At 36.9% G+C, this 21,018-nt stretch overlaps 1 protein-coding gene across 1 annotated transcript in view; it reads right to left on the bottom strand.

Annotated features, from left to right (window-relative positions):
* Lrrc63 (leucine rich repeat containing 63) overlaps nucleotides 1–21,018 on the bottom strand; it is a 39,258-nt gene that overhangs the window by 6,038 nt on the left and 12,202 nt on the right. The window contains exons 5-6 of the mRNA XM_076872218.1: nucleotides 18,963–19,099; nucleotides 1,618–1,701 (exon numbers count right to left, since the gene is read on the bottom strand). Of these exons, the coding sequence (XP_076728333.1) occupies nucleotides 1,618–1,701; nucleotides 18,963–19,099 (221 nt within the window). The remainder of the gene's footprint in view (nucleotides 1–1,617; nucleotides 1,702–18,962; nucleotides 19,100–21,018) is intronic.

Below are 21,018 nucleotides of genomic sequence, written 5' to 3'. Positions count from 1 at the left end.
GCCTACAGGACATTGCTGTAGCAGCCCCCGCTGACAAGGACAAGTCCTGTGTGGACAACCAGAAGGAGTGTGGTACATGCAAGGGAAAGGCCAGCAAATGTTCCCAGGACATCCATGGTGAGGACCCAGAAGTTTGGGTGCCCTCTTCCTATTTATGGGTTTGGGGGAGTTAAGCTGGCCAAACAATATTTGAAGCTGGAAGACCCCCACATCCAGTTTCGAAGTTGAGCACTCTGGGGGCAGAGGAGTCTCCTTGAGACATCACTGACATTCTGAGTGGTGACATTCTCAACTGCCATTGGGCAAGCAGAAATGCTACCAGACGAGAAAAACAGACACATTGCACAGGACAGTGGCCCTGAAGCAAGCACTCTCTGTGCAGAGACAGATAAGAAGTTGGGGTGGGAACAGGAAAAACAATGAGAGTCAAATGTGTGCACACTCAAACATCCAAATGCTTTCTTGAACCCAAATGCATGATTTGTGAAATAAAAGATTTAAGTGGATAAACAGAAGAACATGATCTTTGTGGAGATCCAAATCAGAAGCCAAGTAGAAGGCATGATTCAGAACAAAACAAAAGTGTAAAGAAAAATCATGAGGAAAAACGTAGGTGACACTGAAGATAGATCCAGTAGACCTAATATATAAATAATAGTCATTTCAGGAAGAGAAGTAGAAAAAGATGGAAGAGGCAATCACTTAACGTATTGTCTTAAAGAAGTGTGAGCTGGCTGATAAAGAGTTCCCTGAATCCAAGGAAAGACAGATTTACAAAAGAAAAATGATCCACTCTTAAGCATAACCTTATGGAATTGCTGAAGATCAGAGATGATGAGAGAACCTTAAGGCTTCTCAGATGAGAATGAGAGCCGCTTACAAAGTAAGAGTAAACTGGCGTCAGGCACCTGGCCTGCCATGCTGGAAGATGGGGAGGAAATGCTGATGGAGAGGGAGGGCTGCAGAGCCAGATCTTTCACCATTGATGACATCCTTTGTCTGTTATTTTCAAGATTCAGAGAAAAAAGCTACTAACTGGAGAAAAGATCTTCAGGAACACTCTAACCCATCAACGACTTAAAACAGACATCTTTCCAGATTCAAGATGAGATGAAAGAGGAGACAAAGCAGCAGCAAGCAATGGATCTTGAGATAGACATCATTACCTTAGGTACGTGTATGACTGCACATATAGTGCGATGCTATATTGTGTACAACCAGAGAAATGAAAAGTTGTAGTGCAATTGTGGACAATGAATCAAAATGCATTCTATAGTCATATATATGTAGTTAGAATAAATAAATTAATTAAAATAAAAAATAAATTTAAAAAAGTATGATACTGACCTAGAAAGACACAAAAACTTCGACTTTCTTTTTTATTAATGTGAGAACCAGAGTTTAATATTAAAACTACATTAAGTATTATGAGCATTTTATAATGTGTATTTCCTTATAAAGATGCAAAGATAAGAGCCGCTCTATGAATTTTGTAGCTCACATTTTTCATTGCTTGCTACTAAATAAATGAGAGGACTCAAGTTTCTCTATCACAATCGTTACCAAATATCTTTAAGGGAAACATGACTTTCTTTGTACTTACTAATCCCCAAATACCTGAGTTTCTGGATATCATTTGGAATAGAAGTAATTTCATTGTAGGAAATATCAAGTTCCTCAAGATGGGCCAAGGAAAATAACCTAAAACAGAGAAAACTAATTGTAAATATGACTATCTATTTGTCATAGTTGGGAATAAAAGAATCAGATATTTAAGTTAATAGGTGATAGTACAGAAGTTGTACCTTGCTAATATCTTGACATTTATGTAGACATCTTTTCATTAGATATGAGGTAATTACTTTCTAAAAATTATTTATCTATCCAGTGAGACTTGTTTGAGATATTTGGAGTGGGTGAAGCCCCATTTAGAAAAAGGCACCTGAGACATTTTTAAAAGCATTTAAAAAACACACTCACACACACACACACACACACACACACACACACTCACTCCATTTTTCGTGATTGCTGTATTAGTGTCCTCAGGCTGATATAACAAAGAACCACAATCCAGGTGGCTCAAAATAACAGAAATTTATTCTTTTGCAGTTCTGGAGGCAAGAAGGCCAAACTTCAGATGTCAGCAGGCTGATTCCTCCTAGAGGTTCTGAGGGAGAAACCGTCCCTTGCATATCTCCCAGCTTCTAGAGGCTGCCTGCAGTCCTTGGGGTCCCTTAGCTTCTGACATCAGAACTCCCACCTTGGACTTTGTCTTCCTATAAAGATACCAGTTTTTGGACTTAAGGCCTATCCTAATTCAGTATGACCTCATGGTAATTTAACTAACTGCATCTATGAACTGCATCTATTTGGAAATAAGGTCACATTCTGAGTTTCCATATGGACACAGATTGTTCAGTGACACTACTCAACCCAGTTGCATTACGACTTCCATGGTGAAATACCTTCAATCATTCTTTCCATTGAGATAAGTTCCTATAAGTAAAAACCAAAGAATGCCAAGACTTTATAACAAGTTATGCAGTTATAAGAACTGAAGAATACTGTTATTCTGCCACAAGCCCTGTCTCCTGGGGCATGGGAGTGGGAATAACTTCTTGAAGATTGGAATTGAAGGGCTCAATATATAATATTTATCAAAACCTCTTGTGAAAATCCCCCTTTCTGTGTGTGCTATCCTCAAATGTCTTTCTGATTCCCTATAAATAAAAGATATAAATTTATTTGCATGATTATTAACTAAGGCATCATTAACACAGTATTTCACTAACTTTTTACTATTTTAGCATGACATACAAAGGTCCTTAGGACCTGGCTCCAGATTACTTGTCTATCTCACCTTTCACACTCTTCTCCATTGTCCCTGTAGTCCAGGGACAAATTTTATTTGCCAAAATTATTTTATTTGTTAAAATTTATTTGCTAAAATTCTCTGCATTAACTAGTTCTCACGTATTTCCAAATACCACATGTATTTTCCCCAACACTTGACTTGTCTTTCAAGTTTTAAGTCTTGGTTCAGATATTAGCTCTTTCAAAGAACTACTTCTGACTCTTTCAGAGTGGGAAGATTTCTCTTCTGTACTTCTCTGCTTGCCTCTATCATGGGACCTGTAGCATTGGGCAATAAATGCTTGCAATTCAAATATATTTTGCAATTCAAAATATATTTTATTTTCTTGTCTCATCCTGTCCTCCCCCTTATTCTAGTTCCAGGCTTTCAGGTGGATGATATGTCCTAATGACTGGGAAGTTGAATAAGGCTGGTGGGCAGCATCAAGGAAGCAGCTTAGATTCCGGAGTGGGACTGACCTCATCTGTATGTGATTTTAGAAAGCAAATATGTCTAGACAGCCTCAGTTTGTTCTGATACTCTATACACCATTAGCACCAACTCTGTCCCTTTTTTTTTTCTTTAGGATGTATAGAGTTCTTAACACTTATTTCATTGCTTTATTTACCAGCACGTTATTGTGCAATAGGTGCTTAGAGCCCTGCTGCTATCTTGGAGGAATAGGCTATCATTAATAATTACATGTTTTAATGGTTATGATCAAATAATAAATATCATTTATTTGTAGCATACTGAATGTTCATGCCAATTTAGAATGTTCTTTCACCATACCATTGCAAGATTGTTATCCTTTTTTTTCAAGTATCAGATATGTGGAGACAAAGAAACTTAATCCCCCTTTTTAATCTATAACAATATGGGAAAACAAAGTATGCAACATCAGTTGTTAATACAGAAAAACCAGCTGTTAGTATAAGTTCTCAAGATCAGTTGCCGGGTATTGTTCTGAATAGATTCTCTTTCCCAAAGAAACTGCCTACTCATTAAAGCAAACTGAATCAGACAAGGAAAGCAAACATTTGATTCTGATAGTTAAAAGTTACAATTTTCTATGTCATTTTTATTCTGCTAGCCACTGAGAAAAAGATAAGGACCTTTTTTTCTTTCTTGAACTTTTGTGATAGTTATTTCTGCATAACCTCAGGGTTTGATTCCCAAAAGTTGTTTTGGTAGCAAATAGTATTTGTTTATGAAATATGTGTTTTTCTCTGTTCAGGAAAGGTTGTAATGACATCACCAAAACAAGCTTCTTTCCTTTTTTGGTTTCCTTTTCTCTCTTATCTTCTCTATCTAAAAGTTTTGGGGAAAGAAAAAAAACTTTGGATTTTAAAGTTATTTATTATCGTTGATTTAAAATCAAAGAACTTCTCATGATTGCAAAATTCCAAACATGACATGGGACAATTGACTATACATTGATAGTCTCTAAGGGGCATGGCTGGGATGATAGTTCTTTCTGCCTCTAAAACATGGGCCTTCCTGCATCCATGTTGCTGCATACCAGATGCCCCACCAGGTCAGAGCAAACCATCAGAAACAAAAATGCGGCCTCTGTGAATTGGTGCTCTTACCAAATAGACTTTTTTCCTCATTAACTTTTAGTTCACCTACATTGAAACAGTCAGCTGTTATATAATTTTTTAAATGTTGGATATTTCATTTTGATTTTGAATCTTAGATCAAGGGAAAAAGAAAAATCTGTAGAAATCATTAAGAGAATGTAAAAAATAATTTACAAGGTTTTCTTATTTTCTAACTTCCAGATAGAAACTGAAGTTAAGGTTAAGGGTGCTGAAGTTAAGCTTATAGCATCTAAGGGGCAAAGCTCCCCTCTGACAGCCCCTAGCCTTTTCAAAGATGCCATGTTGAGTCTCATGAAATCAGAAAGATCTAGTGAGGAATAGGAAGATAATAGTGAAAGAACTTCATCAGAGTTTTAGAAAAAGTTTAAGAAGTCACCTAAATAATATATCTTAGAAAAATGTTTTTTATAATATGGAAGTGATAAGAAAATTTAGATAATAAGACTAGAAAAAGGTGATCTTCTAAACATGTTTTTTTGAGGTATTTTTTTTTTGTTTGTGGTACTGGAGGTTTAACCCAGGGGTACTTAATCACTAAGTCACATTCCCAGCCCTTTTTATTTTTTATTATGAGACAGGGTCAGGCTAAGTTACCTAGGGCCTTGCTAAATTGCAGAGGCTGGCTTTGAACTTGCCATCCCCCTGTCTCAACCTCCCAAATTGCTGGGATTATAGGCATGTGCTGTAAACCTGGCTCTTAACTTTTTGTTTTGGTACTGGGAATGGAACAAAGGGCACTTTACCACAGCCTTTTAAATTTTTTTTTATTCTTTGACAGGGTCTCACTAAGTTGCTGAGGGCCTTACTAAGTTGCTGAGCCTTTTCTCAAACTGGAAATTCTCCTGCCTTAGCCTCCCACATCATTGGAATTATTGACATGAGTCACCTGGCCCAGCAAAAAAGTATACATCTTAATTTAAATTCTAATATTAGTTGTTTATTTAATAAGTACTGCTAAATTTTATTTGAACTGCTAAATGTATACTACTAACTGCATGCTTTCTTCAAATGTCCTTTTTAAATAAGGCCCACCTGAATATCCCATTTAAAATTCCACTCTCACTTCCTTATACCATTCTATTTTCTTCTTTTTCATAACACTACCTTTTAAGTTACTCCATTTATTACCTACTAGGTACTTTATTTACTGTGTATATTACTTATTCTGTGAATATGTGGGATTCAGAAGTGATTTTATATTAGCTTTCTATTGGTGCCATTTAAATTGCAACATTAACTTTGTGCCTTAACGTCACACAGATTGATTGTTTTACAGTTACATAGGTCAGAAGTTTGGTACGGTCTCACCATACTAAAATTAAGTCTTCAGCCAGCTGCATCCCTCTCTAGACAATCTGTGTCTTGCTGGAATTTGGTTCCTTCTGGCTGCAGCACTCAGGTCTCTGAGCTCCTGTTGGCAGCAAGCTAATGACCCTTCCCAGGTTTTACAAACTGCCGCATTGCATTCCTTGACTCATGGCCGCCTTCCACCTTCGAAGCAGCAAGAGCAAGTCCGAAGTTTGCCTCCTTGTTTAAATCCTGCCACTTCCCTTCCATTTTTAAGAGCTCATGGAATTAGACTGGGTCCATTTGGATAATCCACAATAATCTCCCTACTTTTTTAAATCAGTGATTAGAAACCTTTTGGTCTCTAGTCTAAATTCCTCTTCCATGCCATGTAACATATCCATGTTTTGTGGAGATTAGGATGCAGACATCTCTAGGAACAATTATTCTGCTGATCATAGTCCATCCTAGAGATTTACCTCTACCCCACCTGCAAAATACCTTTAGAGATCCCAAACTCCCCTAGGTCTCATCCTGTTACACTGTCAACTCAAAGTCCAACATCTCATCTAAACTCAAACCCAAACTTCATGCTTTAAAGCAGGTGGAGGTGAGTTTCCAAACTTAATCTCTCTGGGGACACAATATCTTCTCTATTGGTAGTCTATGAAACTAACGCAATGTTATCATCCTCTAAGACACAATGGTGGGCAGGCACAGAATAACAGTTACAGACATTCTGGTTCAAAAGGGAGAAAATGAAAAACTGAAAAGCAGTTACCAATCCTAAGAAATTTTAGGAATCCACCTGGGTAAAGTCCACTTGCTTTCAAGGCAGGGAATCATCATCTGCATCTCACAGTTCAACCCACTGGCTTCGAGGTCCTTCCCTCCTGGCTCCTGGCTCTGCCTCAGGCATCAGCTTTGCTCTCTTAGCTCAATAGCAATACTAAATCATTACAAGTGTCTTCAAACCTCCTTTTTAAGCATCATTCTTCATACAATCAAAGATGACCGTAATTCAAGTCATTTCAGAGTCATCTCCCTCAACTGACACATAATAGGAGTTAAATTTTTTTTTGTTAATAAGTGGGTTTCCGGTTTACCCACCCACAGGACTGCATGTTTTCCATATTCATTCTCAGAGCCTGCTTCTGGTTTTAGGAGATAGGGTTATTCCTCCTGTTCAAGACCAGGATCTCCACCTGTGCCCATGACTCCTTTCCCTTCCACCTCCTGTAAGATTGTGAAGTTCTGTCCCATCAGGCATCCTTCCATACAGCCGGCCAGTCTATTTTCTACTGATTCCTTTCCATCATTCTGTGAATATGCCTGAGTCTTTTTTTTACGGGGGGTGGGGGGTACCAGGGATTGAACTCAGGGGCACTCAACCACTGAACCACATCCCCAGCCCTATTTTGTATTTTATTTAGAGACAAGGTCTCACTGAGATGCTTGGTCCCTCACCCGTTGCTGAGGCTGGCTTTGAACTCTCAATCCTCCTGCCTAAATGTTAGAGTCTGTAAACAAGTCTGCATGGTGCCTGGCAAAATGCCAGGTGCCAATCTGACTTGTTTACAGACCTTAACACCAAGCCTCTGGGATTATAAGCAAGCACCAGTGCACCAAGCTTCCCAAGTCTTTTTTTTTTAAACTTATTTTTTTAATTATATATGACAGTGGAATGCATTACAATTCTTATTACACATACAGATCACAATTTGTCTTATCTCTGGTTGTATACAAAGTATATTCACACCAATTTGTGTCTTCATACCTGTACTTTGGATAATAATTATCATCACATTCCACCATCATTTCTAATCCATGCCCCCTCCCTTCCCCTCCCACCCCTCTGCCCTATCTAGAGTTCATCTATTCCTCTCATGCACCCCTCCCTATCCCACTATGAATAAAAAAAAAAAAAAAAACTAACAAAAATGTTTCTAAGATCCCATGTTCTTTCTATCTTTTATTGAATCTCTCTCCTCCTGGTACATCCAGATTTCTCCAAAAGGTGGTCTCTATACTCATCATTACCAATTTCTCTCCTCCCCTTCTCTCTCAACCCACTACAAACTGGCTTTTATTCCTACCATTCCACTGAAACTGTTCTCAGTTTTTCTGTTGTACTTGGTACTGTTAGTCATCCTTTTCTGAAGTAATCTGGCTTCCACAGTACCACTGGTTCTCTTTGTGCAATGTGACAGTTTTTCCCCCTCCATCTCTAGAATTTCCTCCTCATCTGTCTTTAGCTGAAATGCTGATGTTTCTCCAGCAACTCCTTCAGATAATTCCTCTACATATTCTCACTGCCTTCAGTTAGTATATATTGTTAATTCAAAAACTATTTCCAGGGGTTGGGATTGTGGCTCAGTGGTAGAGCGCTCCCCTAGCATGGGTGGGATCCGGGTTCGATTCTAAGAACCACATAAAAATAAAGGCATTGTGTTGTGTCCATCTACACCTAAAAAATAAATATTAAAAAAATTTTATTTCCAGCACAAAACTCTTCTGTGGTTCACTATGTCTAAGTCCAATGGTGGGATAGAAAATAACCCCTGACTAACATCTTGATCTAGTGTTAAACACATTATTTCCCTCCCTTCAAGACTCCTTAACTTTAATCTGGTCTTTGTTTTGCTTAAAACTAATTGGGCTTCTCATGGCACTTAAAATATACATTTCTTCATGTGACCTCCAAAACTTGATGGGATGTAGCCATTTTCAAACACTTGGCCCTCACCTGGGGCCACATGCTCATCATTCCCCAAACCAGGCTGGCTTCCTGGAAGCCTTTGAAGGGCCAGGCTCTCACCCACCTTATTTCCACTGCATAATATATTCTTTTCTCTATTCTTGGCCTAGACTCATATATGTCTGCTAAATGTCATTTCCTCAAATAATGTTTTCTTAGCAAATCAATTTAATTCATATTCCTTCTTCCCTTCTTTTCATTCATAATCCTTAGAATACGTATTTATTTATTTATTATTAGTTGTTCAAAACATTACATAGCTCTTGACATATCATATTTCATACATTCGATTCAAGTGGGTTATGAACTCCCATTTTTCCCCCGTATACAGATTGCAGAATCACATCGGTTACACATCCACGATTTTACATACTGCCATACTGTTGTCTGTTGTATTCTGCTGTCTTTCGTATCCTCTACTATCCCCCCTCCCCTCCCCTCCCGTCCCCTCCCCTCCCATCTTCTCTCTCTACCCCATCTACTGTACTTCATTTCTCCCCCTTGTTTTTTTCCCTTTCCCCTAACTTCCTCTTATATGTAATTTTGTATAACAATGAGGGTCTCCTTCCATTTACATGCAATTTCTCTTCTCTCTCCCTTTCCCTCCCACCTCTCATCCCTGTTAATGTTAATCTTCTTCTCATGCTCTTCCTCCCTGCTCTGTTCTTAGTTGCTCTCCTTATATCAAAGATGACATTTGGCATTTATTTTTTAGGGATTGGCTAGCTTCATTTAGCATAATCTGCTCTAGTGCCATCCATTTCCCTGCAAATTCCATGATTTTGTCAATTTTTAGTGCTGAATAGTACTCCATTGTGTATAAATGCCACATTTTTTTATTCATTCATCTATTGAAGGGCATCTAGGTTGGTTCCACAGTCTAGCTATTGTGAATTGTGCTGCCATGAACATTGATGTAGCAGTATCCCTATAGTATGCTCTTTTAAGGTCTTTAGGGAATAGTCCAAGAAGGGCAATAGCTGGGTCAAATGGTGGTTCCATTCCCAGCTTTCCCAGGATTCTCCATACTGCTTTCCACATTGGCTGCACCAATTTGCAGTCCCACCGCAATGAACAAGTGTACCCTTTTCCCCACATCCTCGCCAGCACTTGTTATTGTTTGACTTCCTAATGGCTGCCAGTCTTACTGGAGTGAGATGGTATCTTAGGGTGGTTTTGATTTGCATTTCTCTGACTGCTAGAGATGGTGTGCATTTTTTCATGTACTTGTTGATTGATTGTATGTCCTCCTCTGAGAAGTGTCTGTTCAGGTCTTTGGCCCATTTGTTGATTGGGTTATTTGTTATCTTATTGTTTAATTTTTTGAGTTCTTTGTATATTCTGGATATTAGGGCTCTATCTAAAGTGTGAGGAGTACAAATTTGTTCCCATGATGTAGGCTCCCTATTTACCTCTCTTATTGTTTCTCTTGCTGAGAAAAAACTTTTTAGTTTAAGTAAGTCCCATTTGTTGATTCTTGTTATTAACTCTTGTGCTATGGGTGTCCTATTAAGGAATTTGGAGCCTGACCCCACAATATGTAGATCAGAGCCAACTTTTTCTTCTATGAGACGCAGAGTCTCTGATTTGATATCAAGCTCCTTGATCCATTTTGAGTTAACTTTTGTGCATGGCGAGAGAAGGGGATTCAGTTTCATTTTGTTGCATATGGATTTCCAGTTTTCCCAGCACCATTTGTTGAAGATGCTATCCTTCCTCCATTGCATGCTTTAGTCCCTTTATCAAATATAAGAAAGTTGTAATTTTGAGGATGGTGTTTGTGTCCTCTATTCTGTACCATTGGTCCACCCACCTGTTTTGGTACCAGTACCATGCTGTTTTTGTTACTATTGCTCTGTAGTATAGTTTGAAATCTGGTATCGTTATACCGCCTGATTCACACTTGCTTAGAATTGCTTTTGCTATTCTGGGTCTTTTATTTTTCCATATGAATTTCATGATTGCTTTATCTATTTCTATAAGAAATGCCATTGGGATTTTCATTGGCATTGCATTAAACCTATAGAGAACTTTGGGTAATATCGCCATTTTGATGATGTTAGTTCTGCCTATCCATGAACAGGGTATATTTTTCCATCTTCTAAGATCTTCTATTTATCTATTTAGGGTTCTGTAGTTTTCATTGTACAAATCTTTCACCTCTTTTGTTAGGTTGACTCCCAAGTATTTTATTTTTTTTGAGGATATTGTGATTGGGGTGGTTGTCCTCATTTCCATTTCAGAAGATTTGTCACTGATATACAGGAACACCTTTGATGTATGCGTGTTGATTTTATATCCTGCCACTTTGCTGAATTCATTTATTAGCTCTAGTAGTTTCTTTGTATACTCTTTTGGGTCTGTCAGTTATAGAATCATATCATCCGCAAATAGTGATAATTTAAGTTCTTCTTTTCCTTTTTTTATGCCTTTAATTTCTTTTGTCTGTCTAATTGCTCTGGCTAGTATTTCAAGAACTAAATTGAATAGAAGTGGTGAGAGAGGGCATCCCTGTCTTGTTCCAGATTTTAGAGGGAATGCCTTCAGTTTTTCTCCATTTAGAATGATGCTAGCCTGAGGCTTAGCACAGATAGCTTTTCCAATGTTGAGGTAAGTTCCTGTTATCCCTAGTTTTTCTAATGTTTTGAACATAAAGGGATGCTGTACTTTGTGGAATGCTTTTTCTGCATCTATCAAGATGATCATGTGGTTCTTATCGTTAAGTCTATTGATGTGGTGAATAACATTTATTGATTTCTGTATATTGAACCAGCCTTGCATCCCAGGGATGAATCCTACTTGATCATGGTGCACAATTTTTTTGATATGCTTTTGTATTTGATTCGCCAGAATTTTATTGAGGATTTTTGCATCTAAGTTCATTAGAGATATTGGTCTGTAGTTTTCTTTCTTTGAAGTGTCTTTATCTGGTTTTGGGATCAGGGTGATGTTGGCCTCATAGAATGAATTTGGAAGAGCTCCTTCTTTTTCTATTTCTTGAAATAACTTGAAAAGTATTGGTATTAATTCTTCTTTGAAGGTTTTGTAAAACTCCGCTGTATACCCATCTGGTCCAGAGCTTTTCTTAGTTGGTAGTCTTTTGATGGCTTCTTCTATTTCCTCTTTTGTTACTGGTCTGTTTAAATTGTGTGTATCTTCCTGACTCAATCTGGGCAAATCATATGACTTAAGAAATTTATCGAGATCTTCACTATCTTCTATTTTATTGGAATATAAGGTTTCAAAATAATTTCTAATTATCTTCTGTATTTCTGTAGTGTCCATTGTGATATTGCCTTTTTCATCCTGTATGTTAGTAATTTGATTTCTCTCTCTTCTTCTCTTCATTAGCATGGCTAAGGATCTGTTGATCTTTATTTTTTCGAAGAACCAACTTTTAGTTTTATCAATTTTTTCAATTTTTTTTGTTTCAATTTCATTGATTTCCAATGAAAATCAATTTTCATTGATTTTAATTATTTCTTGCCTTCTACTACATTTGTTGTTGTTTTGCTCTTCCTTTTCTAGGGTTTTGAGATGAAGTGTGAGCTCATTATTTGTTGTTTTTTTTCTTTTTTTGAGGAATGAACTCCAGGCAATGAATTTCCCTCTTAAAACTGCTTTCATTGTGTCCCATCGATTCCGATATGTGTGTCTGTATTTTCATTTATCTCTAAGAATTTTTTTGATTTCCTCCTTTATGTCTTCTGTAACCCATTGATCATTCAGTAACATATTGTTCATTTTCCAGGTGATGCAGGATTTTTCCTTCCTTCTTTTATCATTGATTTCCAGTTTCATTCCATTATGGTCAGATAAGATATATGGTATTATCTCCACACCTTTATATTTACTAAGGGTTGCCCTATGGCATAATATATGGTCTATCTTTGAGAAGGATCCATGTGCTGCTGAGAAGAACGTGTATCCACTTGATGATGGTTGATATATTCTATATATGTCAGTTAAGTCTAGGTTATTGATTGTGTTGTTGAGTTCTATAGTTTCTTTATTCAACTTTTGTCTGGAGGATCTGTCCAATGGAGAGAGCAGTGTGTTGAAGTCACCCATAATTATTGTGTTGTGGTCTATTTGACTCTTGAACTTGAGGAGAGTTTGTTTTATGAATGTTGCAGCACCATTATTTGGTGCATACATGTTGATAATTGTTATGTCTTGTTGGTGAATGGTTCCTTTTAACAGTATATAGTGTCCTTCTTTATCCCTTTTGATTAACTTAGGTTTGAAGTTGATTTTATTCTATATGAGTATGGCCACTCCTGCTTGCCTCCGAGGACCATATGAGTGGTATGATTTTTCCCAACCTTTTACCTTCAGCCTTTGTATGTCTTTTCCTATCATATGACTCTCCTGAGGCAGCATATTGTTGGATCTGTTTTTTTAATCCAGGTTACTAGAATATGTCTCTTGATTGGTGAGTTTAAGCCATTAACATTTAGGGTTACTATTAATATATGGCTTGTACTTCCAGTCTTGCTTATTTATTTATTTATTTTAATTTGGCTAAATTTTCCTCTTTGGTTATTTTTCCCCCCTTTACTGAGTTACCTCCCACTGTTAGTTTTGGGTGCTGTTTATCAATTCCTCTTCTTGTAATGTTTTGCTCAAAATGCCTTGCAGTGCTGGTTTTCTGGCTGCGAATTCTTTTAACTTTTGTTTATCGTGAAATATTTTAATTTCATTGTCAAACCTGAAGCTTAATTTTGCTGGATACAGTATTCTTGGTTTGAATCCATTATTTTTCAATGTTTGAAATACGTTGTTCCAGGATCTTCTCGCTTTCAACATCTGTGATGAAAAATCAGCCATTAACCTAACTGGTTTACCCCTGAATGTAATCTGCCTCCTTTCTTTCATAGCTTTTAATATTCTCTCCTTGTTCTGTATGTTGGATATCTTCATAATTATGTGTCTTGGAGTTGGTCTATTACAGCTTTGTATGTTGGGGTCCTGTAGGCTTCCAGGATTTGGCAATCCATTCCATCTTTCATATATGGAAAGTTTTCTAAGATTATTTCATTCAACAGATTGTTCATTCCTTTGGTTTGAACCTCTATACCTTCTTCTATCCCAGTGACTCTCAAGTTTGTTTTTTTTATGACATCCCATATTTCTTGGATGCCTTGCTCGTGATTTCTTACCATCTTTTCTGCGTTGACTATATTCTTTTTGAGTTGATAAACTTTGTCTTCATTATCTGATGTTCTGACTTCTATTTGATCTAGTCTATTTGCAATATTCTCGTTTGAGTTTTTAATTTGGTTATGGTTTCCTGCATTTCTAGGATTACTGTTTGATTTTTTTTCTAAATCTCTATCTCCTGGTAGAGTTTTTTGCTATTTGAATTTGCTTATGCAATTCATTTTCAAAGTATTCTTTCATTGTTTGGACTTGCTGTCTAATGACTTCTCTAAGATTCCATTCCATCTGAGTCAGGTATGCCTTGAGTTCTTTCTCTGTCCATTTTTCTGATGCCTCTAGGTTCTCCTGTAAATTTAAGTTGTCCTGCATTGTTTGTAATCCTTTTTTCCCTTGTTTTTTCATGGTGTTCACGTTACTTTCCAACTCCGTTTAACTTCTGTGTTTCTGTTTTCTCCTATAAATTTGTTTTGGTTTTGTATATCTTTGTGGTCTCTCCTTTATGGTGGAAGACTATGCCTTGAAATGTTGGGCTTTATTGTAATTTAAAGCTGATTCATTCAATTCATAAAAGGCTTATGGATTCTGTATGCATATAGTGATTTGTTGTTTGGTCTTAGGACTTTATGCTTAGGTTAGGTGCTATGATGGTATGAAGGTTAGTATGTCTTGGCTACTTTGGAAGATTGCTTTACTGAAGGGGGATATTAACAGGCAATTGGATCAGGGTATTTGGTAATAGCTAGGTATTTAGGAGCCCTATAGACAGCCTCGAAACAATCACCTATTTGCATTTAGACAATTACATGTAATGGAAGATGTAATGCTTGGGATGAAAGTTAGGGGGAAGGGGAAGGAAGGAGTTCTTAAAGAGAAAGAGGGAGAGAGAGATAGGTAGAATAGAGGAGAATGGAAAGAACAATAAAACTTGAAGAAGGAAAAGAAAGAAGGAAGAAAAAAACTAATAAAATAGAAAATAAATAAATAAATAAAAAATGAAGTCTTAGAGATCCATTTTCTTCTCTTCCAGTAGGCAGAGCTGTGCCCTCTGAGCCGAGCTTCTGCCCTCTATGTGCCGGCAGCAATCCCTGTAAGGCGGCTCCTGGGCGTCTCTCAATCCTGTTAGTCCAGAACCATTTCTCTTCTCCAGCCCCTCCCCGCCTTCCTCCTGCCAGCTAGCTAGACCCCCCGCACACCAGAGATGCTCTCCAAGGATCTGGTTACACTTGCAGCCCCACTGTGTGCCCTATTTCCCGAAGGACTGAGCACTCTCTCTGTTATTCATTGAAACCCCAGGGCTGTGGAGCGGTGATCTGGGAACCGACAGTTTAATTCGTCCGGACCCCTTTGGTGGGCATGCGCCCGGGAACTGGCAGCTAAGACCTTGGGTGTCACTGTTGGTGGCAGGGGGAAGTTGGGGATCGAGAATCCCCTCTGCTTCCCTCGGCCCCTACAGTCACGCCCATGGAGCTCTGGGTGGAAATTTTTGAGTTTTCCCGGCTGTATGTATCTGGTGGGGGTGGGAGTCACACACCTGCTAAAGCCAATTCCACTGGGAAGGGATCCTGTTCGCTGAACTCTGGTGACGTCACCTCTCTGCTATGGCGGGCCCCAGACTTCTTGCCGGAGTGTCAGATGGGAGGGGTGGGTCTGGCCTGTCTCTGGTCTGACCCAGTCTCGGTTGGTTTCAGTTCTAGTTCGCTGTTTCATGAAGGCTTGGTTAGCGACCTCTTCATAGGGTCTCTACGCCGCACCTTGCTGAACCGCCTCCTACTGTGCTGGTTGCTACACCGCAGCGGCGGGTCTGGATCTCCGTGCTGCGTGGTAGAGATTCACTCGTCTGGGGCAAACTGTCACCTCCAATAATCCTACAAATTCCCCAGCAAGTCTCACTTCAGCGGAATTTTGCTAGGAGTTTCTCAACAGGTAGAATCTGAACGTATTAATGCGTCTCTCTGTCCCCGTGATTGAGGAGGTACTGAAAGCGCTGCCTCCCTGCCTGCCACCATGTTGGGTCCTAAAATACGTATTTATTTATTACAGTATCTATTAGAATTTTAATATCCTTCTCTGGATTCTAAACCCCATAAGAGAAGGGATCATTCCCCTTCCAGTCTACCAATCTAAATCCAATTCTTAAGAAAAAACCCACTATTTAGTAAATAATTAATAAATAAATTTTACATGATTAAATTATTCTACTGTAGGTATCTGGGAGTGGCAATGCATTTTTTTTTAGCCTTGACTTCTATGTTTCTTAACTGCTGATCAGTACCAAATCTTGCAGATTATGCTTTATTTCTCAACAATATGTTCCTTCTCTGTGCATATGACCATTTCCCTGGTTCAAGGTTTCTTTATTTCTTGCTGAGCTATTTTAATAGCCCTACAACTGGTCCCCTTGAATTCTGCTTGGTCCCTCATATCCATCGTCTGTACTGCCACCAGTGTGACCTAAAATAGATTCCATATTCCCCTGTGGAAAACCCTGTAATGTATTCTCATTGCATATAGCATATACATAAAGTATAACTTTTTAAAAATCTTGACTCACAAGGATCCTGGCACCAGGCTCATTTCTCACCACTTGACTTTGCTTCAAAAATAACAAACTCCTTATATTTCCCATACCATATTTTATATGTTGCTTCCTTGCTATCTTCTTTTTGAGCAAATATCTACCCTATTATGGGACCAACTCTCTCTTGCTCTCTCCAGATCCTGAAACCCAGCTAACTCATAGTCATACTTGGATCAAACATCATCTCTTCCAGGGAGTCATCTCTTATCCTCCAAAATGAGTTGCATGCCAGTCTATGGAATTCACACATCTTACAATTTACATCACTATTGTTTTACTTTACTAATTGTATCCAACTGTCTGCCTTCTTTGTAGGCAGTGAGCTCTTGGAAGAACATAGTAGATGCTTCATCAACATCTGCTGAATTAAATACAAAAACAAAAACATAGCATTCGAAGTGCATCAGGGTAATTACTTTTGACAGTAATAACATCCAAAATTCAAAATTTATATGGAACTGGAACTATCTCTAATATGTTGCATAACTGTTTGATTCACTGCATTTCACTCCATTTTACTCAGTTAATGCTCCCTAAATCCTGCCACTGTACATTAGGTCATTTGTGCTCAGCAAACTGGAATTCTGACAACAGTTCCTAAGTATACAGAGTTCAGCCTTTCCCTCGCTGTATAAGCACTCTCTTGGTGAGTTTTTACTTAACAAACTCTGCAAATAAACATTTTAACTTATGTCAGATGTTGCTCTAAATCTTCTCTGAGGTCAATAAAGTTTTCCCATTATGTTTTTCATTCTTGGCTTCATTATGCCATCAATCTTTTCTGGTTATGTATATTCAATGCTATTTTATAAAAATTATAGTACTTTCTTTAAGAAACACTTATATTTTGAAAACTAGCTCCTTAAAACCAAGAGTTCATACTAATTTGCCCAATCTCTTAACAATGAACAATATGTTGTCCCTTTAGTTGTGATCAAATTTTTGTTGCTTTAGGGATTTCTACATTTTTAAATGATGGTTATGATTATTTATAATTTTGTAATTATGATTACAGGTTATCCAGCACAAATTCATGTCTAGGTGCTGCATATGTAACTGTATATGTACATAAATATTTATATATTTCTGTGTATATATACAAATATATGCAATTTATGTGTATGCATATATATATATATATATATATATATATATATATATATATATATATATGTAACATGGATATTATATATAATGTCTTTAACTTACATTCAGTTTGTTAAACTATAGTTCAAAGAAGTATCTTGTTTAGGCATTTGGTTAAGATATGGGTTTACTGCTTTCATTAAAAGTTAAATAAGTTCAGCCACGCACTGTGGCCCACACCTCTAATCCCAGCAACTTGGAAGGCTAAGGCAGGAAGATCACAAGTTCAAAGCCAGCCTTAGAAAGGCTGTTTCAAAATTAAAAAGTAAAATTGGTTGGGGACGTAGGGTTAAGCACCCTGGGTTAAATCCCCAGTAACAACAACAACAAATTAATGGTTCTTACGTAAGAAGTCCATCTCTATATACCCAAATATCAGCCTTTCTATTAGAGTTGAAAAGATCTTAGATAGCACTTAGGCCAATTTCCTTAGTTTATATATTAGGAAATTGCGGCCAAGAATTGTCAAATTACTTCCTGCAGGTAAAATATCAACTTTATTATTAGAGGTGTACATTCCAAATCCAAGTTCAGTGCTCTTCCCATATCCCCCAAAAGGCCATGAAAGGCAGGTACAAGGTTCTCTCTTTTTTTTTTTTTTTTTTTGGTGTCTTTGCCTTGTATCACATGACTGTACCTGTGTGGGTTTGCTCTCTCACTTCTCTTCTATTCATTGGTCTATGGGTCTTTCTTTACACCAGGACCATGGTTTTTATTACTAAGGCTCTGTTTTAAATTTTGAAATTTGGCATTGTGTTTTATCCATTGTTTCTCTTATATCAGTATCACTTTGTCTAAGTATTTTTTTGTTTGTTTTTTCTTCTTCCATACAAATTTATTTATCTATCTATCTATTTAATTATTTATTTATTATTATTATTTTTTAATCATCACCTGGCTCCACCATGGCCTTTGCATATTTGTTTACAGTGTTTACACATTATGAGGTCAAGCTTCCTGCTGCCATTCTGTCTGGACACTATACATTTTGCAAGGACTTGCCCAGTCTAACCTCTTGATTTCTCCACCTTACTGAAGACACCAGGGTTTAATAATTTTCTTTAAATCCCTAGTGTAACCCATGTGATTATGCAATCTGTATTTGGGGTAAAATTGGGAGTTCATAACCCACTTGAATCTAATGTATGAAATATGATATGTCAAGAGCTTTGTAATGTTTTGAACAACCAATAAAAAATTAAAAAATAAAAAATAATTTAAAAATAAAGCATATGCTTTTAATCAATAAAATTCTGCCCTTCTTATAGTGGAATAAATACACTAGGGTACAAGGTTCTCATCTGAACTGTACAGGACTCTGGTTCATTTACTCCACAATCAGTAGCAGATCTTTAGAAGAGTATTCACTAGACTCATATTAATTGCCATTTATGCAGCTGATAGGATTATTTTTAGTACCAGAATAAGAATCAAATCAGTTAATTATAAGAGAAGATTACTAAATAGCCAAAGAGCTTCTAGCTGTTTCCAAAGGGTAGCTTATTCTTTACTAAATTAAATAGTTTAATTTTATTTCCTATGTTGATAATCTCAGATAATCAAGCTTACCCATAAGGAAGAACATGAATATAATTAAAAGCAATGCTGAAAATTCGAAGGAACTTAAGGTATTGGATTTCAGAAGGAATTTCTTTGATGGGATTATTTCTCATTTTCAGTATTTGTAGATTTTTAAGACAAAGTATCTGGAGAATAGAAAAGAGAAACAAATATGAACAGAATAATAACTCCTATTTGCTACCTTAACTCTTTGAACTATCACAAAATCAGTAGGACAACATAACTTGGCTTATAACCTATATCTCAACAATATTTTTTAAAAATTTATTATTTTATTTATTCTAACTTGTTATATATGACAGCAGAATGTAACTCAATTCATATTACACAAATATTAGCACAAATTTTCATGTCTGTGGTTGAACACAAAGTAGAGTCATACCATTCTTGTCTTCATACATGTACTTAGGTAATGATGTCTGTCTCATTCCACCGTCTTTCTTACCCCCATGCCTCCTCCCTTACCCTCCCTCCCCTTTGCCCTATCTAAAGTTCGTCTATTCCTCCCATACTGGCCCCCATCCCCATCATGAATCACCATCTTTATCAGAGAAGATATTTGGCATTTCAACAAATACTTCTAATAAACCTTTAAAACAAGTGACCAGCATTAATATGTATGATCAAGAGAGATAGAGCAACTAGTATATTCATATGTCCTTGACTCAAGAAGAGCTCTTTTCAAAATGGGAAAGGTCAGCCTTTTTGATCAAGCTCAGAGTTTCATGTGAAGCAATCATGGAAAGATAAGGGAGGAAGGAGACAGCTGCAGAGCTGGGAAGGTAAATGGACCCAACCTCTTGGAGGAGAGTGATTAAACAATACTTGGCTATCTAACAATAACAGAGTATCTAACATAGTATCTAACAATACTCAGTGAAACAGTCTTACAGTAGACTGTTTCATGAGCTATCACAGTAATTTAATTTTCATATCAAAGTTAAAGATATACCATTTATACCCATGATCTTTGCTTAATACAAATTTTGCTTTCTGCTCTCTGATGAATCTTGGTTTTGTTTGTTTGTTTCATTTTTTTTTTGGTTCTGAGGATTGATTCCAGGGATGCTCTATTGCTGAGAGACATTCCCAGTCCTTGTTTTATTTTTTATTTCAAAAGACAGTGTCTCACTAAGTTGCAAAGGCTGGCGTTGAACTTTGCAATCCTCTTGCCTCAGCCTCCCAGTTGCTGGGATTATTATTATTATTGAGCCTTTAATAATAATAAAATAACAAATTGATGGAGTGGAGGATAGTAAATTTTGTAGCCTATTTATTTATAGTATTCTCTTAAAATCTCTTTTTATAAAAAATTGGTAAGGTCAGGAGCGACCTTTCATTCTTGGTTTTAGTATCAGTGCCTTCTGCCTTTTTATTCCCCAATCAGTCTATGTAGGTTTGTAAACTGTTGTGGATCACTTCAGCATAATAACATTTGGGCTTGTTGGTTTTATTTCTCTTTTTTCTACTCTCTATTTCACCAGTTATGGTACTAGTTTTTATCATTTCCTTTTTTCATTTTCATTCTTCTCATTTTTTAAAAATTTCTTTTCTGATTTCTTCTTTGACTCATTGGTTACCAATGAGTTGCTTAATTTTCACATGAGTGAATTTTCAAATCTTGGACTTTGATTTCTAATGTCATTCCACTGTAGTAAAAAAAATAAACCTTTATGATTTTTAATCCTTTTAAGTTTGTTGAGGCTTGTTTGAGACCTTACACATAGTCTACCCTGGAAAATGAAAATTTGGGAATGTTTTTTTCCTATGGCTATTGGTTGGACTGTTTCATAGATGTCTTTGAAGTCTAATTGGTTTACAGTGTTGTCTAATTCTTCTATTTCCCTGTTGATATTCTTCTCAGTGGTTCTATGCATTATTGAAAGTGATGAACGTATCCGATAATAATAGTCGAATTTCTTATTTCTTCCTTTCTTTCAGTTTTTGCTTCATAAACTTTGGGGCTCTGTTGTAAAAATACATGTATGTTCACATCATCCTAATATATTGACAAAATGTCCTTCTTTGTCTCTTGTAACATTTT

Source organism: Callospermophilus lateralis, chromosome 12 (genome assembly GCF_048772815.1).
Source record: "Callospermophilus lateralis isolate mCalLat2 chromosome 12, mCalLat2.hap1, whole genome shotgun sequence".
NCBI lineage: Eukaryota > Metazoa > Chordata > Mammalia > Rodentia > Sciuridae > Callospermophilus > Callospermophilus lateralis.
Note: the sequence above shows the minus strand (reverse complement) of the source record. Positions and strands in the feature narration are given on the sequence as shown.